A 7,406-nucleotide genomic window follows, 5' to 3' on the forward strand; every position below is an offset into this window, starting at 1 on the left:
AGCTGCGCAGGTACTCCTTGTAAGTTCAATTAAACCATTATAAAGTGAAACTGTTGTGAGTGAAAATACACTGAATATACCTGACTGTGCATCACAGTTTAACAACATAATGCACTGTAGAGTATTGAATCTTTATCTCACGATCATGTGGCTGACTAGGTGCTGTGGTGTGTGCAGCTCTGCACTGTGAGGCAATACCCTATTGCATATTGCTAGCCCACAGAAAGCTCCAAATTCCAAGTACAATTTCTGCTGAATGCTATGTCCAAAAATCACAGCATCATTGAAGTGATGTCTGTATAACAGAATTTGTCTATGGCCATACCACCCTGGACTTGCCCAATCTCATCTGTATAACAAAATTTGACATTTTGTCCTTTTTTATTATGATTTTTTAATTCAAGGCAGGGTCTCACTAAGTTGTCCAGGCTAACCTCAAATTTAAGATTCTCCTGCCTCAACCTTCCACGAAGCTGGGACTAGATGTAGGCACCACCGTGCCCAGCTTACATTTTAACCATTTGAAAGGGTACAATTCAGTGATATTTCACAGTGCTATAGCCATTGCCACTATCTGTTCCAATATCAATTTGTTCCCATCCCCATACCAGGAAGTGAACTCAAGGCCTCAAGAATGTTAGGCAAGTGTTCTACCACTGAGCCAAGTCCTCAGCCCTGTAATTGTTTATTTTGAGACAGGGTCACACTGAACTCCCTAGACTGGCCTTAATCTTGTGGTCATCCCGCCTACAGCCACCTGAGTAGCAGGATATTAGGCATGGGCTACCATACCCAGCTGCTTAATAGCCTGTGTGTGTGTGTGTGTGTGTGTGTGTGTGTGTGTGTGTGTTGAGACAGTCTCTACAGCCCAGGTTGGTTGTGAACTTGGAGTCTTCCTACTTTTTTTAGTCTCTGAATGCTGGGATTACAAGGGTGTGCCACCATGCCTGGCTTGTAATACCTTTTTGTTTTAAAAAGTTAAGGTGGAAATTCATACATACAAGCATTTGTATTTTGTCTAAGCTCAAAACCTTGGTCTTACTGGTTGACTGTCCATTTTAGCTGTAATTGTGTTATTCATATTATACTTCTCATCTTTTGCCTGTATGGTTCTAAGTTGCCTCCCCACTATGCCCTCTGAAACGGAGTCAGCAGTCTCACCTACCTAGTCCATCTTTCACATTACCTCTGCACACTTTGAGTTTTCCTAAAACTATGCCCAGACTTCATCAGTCCTCTCCTGTGGAATGTTAAGCAGCCCCACATTGCTTACAATCCAAGCCACTGTATAGACAGCATTGTTTTTTTTTTTTTCTTTTTCTTTTTTTTGATACTGGGGATTGAATTTGACACCTTGTGCTTGCTAGGCAGGTGCCAGCACCACCGAGCTAAATCTGCCAGCTCAGCATTGTTTCTTCTTTCTTTTTTTTTGTACCAGGGATCAAACTGAAGACCTTCTACTTGTTAGACAAACAGTGGAACCACTAAGCTAAATCCCTGGCCCTCTTAAAAAAATATTTTTTGAGACAGGGTCTCACTATGTAGTTGAGACTGACCTGGAACTCACTATGTAGTCCAGGCTGGTCTCGAACACACAGCGATCCTCCTGCCTTAAACTCCTGACGGTCTGTTCCTGGCATGTAACAGGTACTAACAATGTATTTGAGTGCTGAATCATTCCTATTCCTGTCTTGAATCCTCTACTTTGCATTTTTTTTATAAAACCTTTTTATCCTTGAAATCCTTAGTTATACGGTATTGCTTACTGGTATAAGATTGTTCCCCTGATATGTTAGTGGCTTAACATGATAGTTTATTTCTTGTGTATAGCATGTGCCAATGTGAGTATTTCCGGTTGTACTCATTTTCAGGGACCCAGCCTCTTCCATTCTTCTGATACTGCATCGTTAACATGTGGCTTCTAAAGGTGACCTTGTAAGATAATTTCCATTTTGTTCAGGCAGAAAGGGAAAAGAACACAGATCACTTCTGGGTGGTTTTGATAACTCTAGCCAAAAAGTGGCTTAGTGCACATTTTTCTTCTTGATATGAACAGAATGTAGCCTCCCAGAATTCATATGGTGAGCTCTAAACCCAAATGTGATGGTATTTGGAGTTTACCTTTGGGAAGTGTTTAGATTAGATGAGGTCTTCAGGGCCTTCATGATGGAATTGGTTCCTTTATAAGAGGAGAATGCTGGAGAGTTTGCTGGCATCGTCCTTGTGTGTGTGCACAGGAAGGGGTCATGTGAATACACAGCAAGGTGGTAGCCACCTGCAAGCCAAGACTTCAGAATGAAACCTGCGATGTTGTCTATGTGTTGATCTTGGACTTGTAAGCCTAAGCACTATGAGAAATACGTTTCTACTTAAGCCTTGTGGTCATGGTACTTATGTTATGGCAGACTAAACAAACTTTTTCTCCCTAACTCAGATTCTGTTGTGACAAATAAGATTAATCCAAAACAACCCTTTTTTCCTCTAGACTTCTTTCAGCTGGTGCTACCAGAGTTTATGCTATCTTGACTCATGGAATCTTTTCTGGCCCAGCCATTTCTCGCATCAACAATGCATGCTTCGAAGCAGTAGTAGTCACCAATACCATACCTCAGGAGGACAAGATGAAGCATTGCTCTAAAATACAGGTAAAGATGAGATTCCTTCTAAAAAAACAAGATTTCAGTAAGTGTTTTGTAGGTGTCTAGACTCTGAAAATGTCCTTCTTTGGTCTTAAGAGGTTTTCTGTTGTTGTTGTTAGTTTTTTTGTTGTTGTTGTTTTTGTTATTTTTTGAGACAAGGTCTCTGTGTAGCCCAGGCTGACATGAACTCACAATCCTCCTGCCTCCACCTTTCATAGTCTTAAGGTTTTTTTTTGTTTTTTTTGGTGGTACTGGGGGTTGAACTCAGCACCATGCACTTGTGAGGCAGGCGGCGGCACCACTGAGCTAAATCCCTGGCCCTGTTTTGTTAATTTTGAGATAAGGTCTCTCTATGTAGCCCAGGCTGGTATGAACGCACAGTCCTGCCTGCCTCCACCTTTCAAGTGGCAGGATGACAGATGTGCACCATCACACCCTACTGTTGGTCTAAAGGGTTTAGTCTGTCAGCAGAATCTGTGATCCAGAGTGTAAAAAACACCTGCCAGTTGCCAGACCACAGAACCTCTGAAGGATGAAACCCAAAATTTTGCCCTTTAACAGCCTCTCCCAGTGACTATGATGCACATTGAAGTTTAAAAATTCATGCCTTTCCCTATAAGTTTTTTGACTACTGGCCCTTGTGGACATTATAATGTGAAAACTTTAAACTGGTTGTATGCTCCTTAGTGTTTCTCAAAGTAGTTTTGGACCTATGTTTCTTATTAAAATGTAAATTGCTTTGCCCCATCCAAGGCCTATAAAACCAGAGTTTCTAAAGCCAGTATCCAACCTAAATAATTATCAGACACTTAAATTTGAGTGTTGTTGCACTGAAAAACGAAGATCTTACTTAAAAATGTGTATAATAATCCATTAGCTTTCTGAAATTAATACATATAGAGAACTGTTGTCATTCTAAGAAAAGTTTTATTTCTTGCCGTTTAAACATTTTTTTATTTTTAAGGTTATTTTGTTTTGGTTTAGTTTTATTTTTTTTTAATTTTTTTTATGATTGAACCCAGGGCCTTTGAAAGGAGCTACATCTCTGGCCCTTTTCCTTCTTTATTTTGAATCAAGGTCTCACAAAGTTGCACAGGCTGGGCTCAAATTTACAATCCTCCTGCCTCGGGTTCACATTACTAGGATTGTAAGAGTGTGCCAGTGTGCCCATCTCAATAGTTTTTAAGTGACAGTTCACTGTCATTTTGATGAGTAATGCCTCCATTATTAGCATTTTGACTTCCCTAAGTGGTTATAGTAAAAACTTGTTATATACTGGGTGTGGTGGTGCTTGCCTCAGGACCAAGGGAGGCTGAGACAGGAGGACCACAAGTTCAAGCCCTGCCTGGGTAGTACAGAGAGTTTCAACATAAAAAGGGCTGAGAATATAGCTCAGTGTGAAGAATCTGGGATTAATTCCCAGTACAAAAAAAAAAAAAAAAAGGGGGGGGGAGGGGCGAAAGAAGGAAAAAAAGAAAAAGAAACTTGTGAAGAATAGCCGAGAATGGGCTTATGAGGCGCCTGGGCTGCAAAATGGCCAGGAGGCTCTGTCCATATGTACTAACCTGGTGCTTTTCTTACCTTTCTAGGTGATTGACATCTCCATGATCCTCGCAGAGGCCATCAGGAGAACTCACAATGGGGAATCTGTTTCCTACCTGTTCAGTCACGTCCCTTTATAATAGAGTAACTTCTGAGCTTTTCAAACATAAAATCAATCCACCCGTTGTCTTCCCTTGGTATTCGATGACAAATTTGGAAGTACCAGCTTGCTCCAGTATACCTTTCCACATCCCACATCAGACATATTAAAGCTTATCCTAAATTGAGAAAAGATAGATTGAGACTGACTGCTGGGATTTCTTGCCTGCTTTGTCTCATTCTACCTTCCTTGATTTTTGTGTCTACAGCTCAGCTGCTGCAAAATTTTAAATGTATGATGTTGTTTAAGGCTGTTTGAATGTGATTATGGAAGCTCAGACTCCTTTGCATGTGAATACTTCAGGGTTCTTTGTTCAGAACACCTAGGAACAGAGCCCGCCCTTGTGTGACAAGTTCTCTAAGTTCTGTCCTAAAGTACAGAAACCCTTGGGCAGTCCCAAACCTAGTCCCAGTAGTGCAGGTTCCTGTAAGGCATGAGTAGGCAGCTCAGCTCGAGCAGCTCTTGGACGGGATTGTGAAGGTGGGGAAGGGAATAGATAATACCTCCAGCAAATGTTTCTTGGGAGGAAGAAGCCTGACCCATCATCATCTGTTTGTCTGTATAGCTTGGATTCCCCTACCTATTCCAACAGCCACTTTGACCTTCTAGCCAAATAGCCCCTTGGGCCCAAATGACTCGCTTCCTACTTTGTCATCGTTAACATTCACATTAGATAATTTGCTGTAGCTCAGTCTTCCTTAGCCTGCTACCACCACAGTAGTTGGTTTTAGCTGGCATTATATACTGCCTTTCGATTAATTTAAATATTTAATTTTCATCTTCCATCCTCGGATCAATTTGGCCTTTCATGACCTGAGAGTTCTGTTAAAAAAGATTGATGTTATTGTCTCTTGTAGAGGAAACTAATAAAGTATGTTTGCGTGACTTTGGTTCTATGACATATATCCACTGATTTCTCTGCTGAATGTTTAGTTTCGATGTCTTGCTGTCCAGTTATGGCTCATATTTCTTGGTTTCTAAATTATTTTATTTACCTTGGTAGTCAAGAGAAAATAAGATGCTTCAGCATCCCAAGAGCTGGGATTACAGGTGGGCGCCACTACACCTGGCCACCTGCTGAATCTCTGATTCTTCTGGTGGCCAAAATTAGGTATTTGCTTAGAGGAGGAAAGTTGTTTCCATAATTTATTTATTTTGAACCAATTTTGCCAGGTATAATTTCTCTTTTCCAGTAGCTGACATGACTGGCATTTAATTTCAGCCCTTCTAAATAAAATCTATTTCGAAGCCCAGCATGGTGGCACATGCCTATAATCCAAGCACTCTGGGAAGTTGGGGCAGTGAACTAAGAAACATGTGCCTCTGGCCTTCTGGGCCATTTTCATCTAAGATCTGTTGTGGGCTGGGAGTGTAAGTTATCGAAAGCATTTGTCTGGCACGCACCAGCCCCTGAGTTAGGACCCTAGCACTCTAAAAAATAATTCAAACCTTTGTTGTTCTGGAAAAAGTCCACATGAGGATAAGGTCCCTTTGCTTGCTGGTTATACTATTTCCTGAAGTGGGATCAGTTGGTTCGGCTTCTTCCTTTCAGAATACAGTAAGTAGTTCCCCCTTTATCACAGGGGTGTACCATCTCAGCCCCCCTCCCCCCGGTGGATGCCTAAAACCATGGATAGTACTGGGCCCTATATACAGTATTTTTTCCTTATACATACGTACCTGTGATAAAGTTTGCTTTATAAGTTAGGCACTGTAAGATTAATAACAGCAATCAAATAGGACAATTATAAATAATAAAATTACCAACAGTATTACTTTTGTGCCTTGGGGCCATTACCAGGTAAAATAAGGGTTACTTGAATATGAGCACTGTGGGATAGAAATAGTTGATCTGATAACCAAGAGTAACTAAGGGGCTGGTAGCATATACAATGTGGATATTTTAGATGAAGAGGTGATTCATGTCCTGGGCAAGACAGTGGGAAAGCATGAGATTTCATGTTACTCAGAACAGCATGCAATAAATTGTGAATTGTTTTATTTCTGGAATCTTCTGTTTAATATTTCTGGCCTGTGGCCATAGTTGAAACTATGGAAAGTGAAACTGCATAAGGGGCAACTACAGTACTTTGACCTAAGACCTCTACTGTGGTCCCCTTTGAGGATATTTGTTTGGGTTTCTTTTGAGGCAGGGTCTCACTATGTAGTTGAGACTGACCTGGAACTCACTATGTAGCCCAGGCTGCTCTTGAACTCACAGTGATCCTCCTGCCTCAGCCTCTCGAGTGCTGGGATTACAGGCATGCACCACCATGCCAGCTGCCCCCCACCTTTTAAGCAGTAGCAGTTTTTTTTTTCTTTTCTATTGAGGAGATTGGTACAATCCAGGTATACAAATACAGTTACATTCATCATTGGGATTCTGTACCTTTACATAATAGGTCTTGATTCTCATTTTTCCCCTTGTCCCTGCCCTCCCTTCACCCCCTCTTTCCCTCCCCATTTACACACACTTTATTTCCATTTTTTCAGTTTCTCATTTTTTTCCTCTCCCTTATTACCTTTCCCCCACCCTTCCCACTTTCCTTACCCCTTTAGCCCTTTACTTCCTATTTCACATTATTGTCTCATTAGGATCCTGTGTACTAGTTTTTCACACCAAAGAAACTTCGGTATTTCAGTTAAAGAAATATCTGTATGAACATTAAAAATAGGGAATCCTAAAATAAAACTAAAAAGGAAAGTAAAAGAAAAGGCAATGATGTAACATCAAAATAATCCTTAATTCTGGAGATGAAAATGGTCCCTGAACATATTTAAATTGCTTCTCGCTCTTAGTCTTATTCATTTTTCATTATTTAGAGAATACTTTATTAGTTTCTGTAATCAAACCCACATAGATATAACCTTACATATTTAGTAAGATGTGTTACCCCTGTACACATGGAAAAAAAATAAAATAAAATAAATTAACATTTCTAGACCAATATGGTTGTCCATTTCTGTACAATGCCAAGTCAACACAGTAAATTGGGATGACTTTTTCCAAAGTTGGCAGCACCGTTAAAGTTTCCCAAAATTCAATTTATATATATGTGTGTGTG

General features: G+C 40.5%; 1 protein-coding gene across 1 annotated transcript in view; it reads left to right on the forward strand.

Annotated features, from left to right (window-relative positions):
* Positions 1-6,545, forward strand: part of LOC104853721 (ribose-phosphate pyrophosphokinase 1) — a 24,018-nt gene extending 17,473 nt beyond the window's left edge. The window contains exons 6-7 of the mRNA XM_010611853.3: positions 2,486-2,645; positions 4,229-6,545. Coding sequence (XP_010610155.1) covers positions 2,486-2,645; positions 4,229-4,321 — 253 coding nt within the window. The 3' untranslated portion in view covers positions 4,322-6,545. The remainder of the gene's footprint in view (positions 1-2,485; positions 2,646-4,228) is intronic.
* Positions 6,546-7,406: the final 861 nt, after the last annotated feature.

This window comes from Fukomys damarensis, unplaced genomic scaffold (assembly GCF_012274545.1).
Source record: "Fukomys damarensis isolate Sample0158 unplaced genomic scaffold, DMR_v1.0_HiC HiC_scaffold_39, whole genome shotgun sequence".
Taxonomy (NCBI): domain Eukaryota; kingdom Metazoa; phylum Chordata; class Mammalia; order Rodentia; family Bathyergidae; genus Fukomys; species Fukomys damarensis.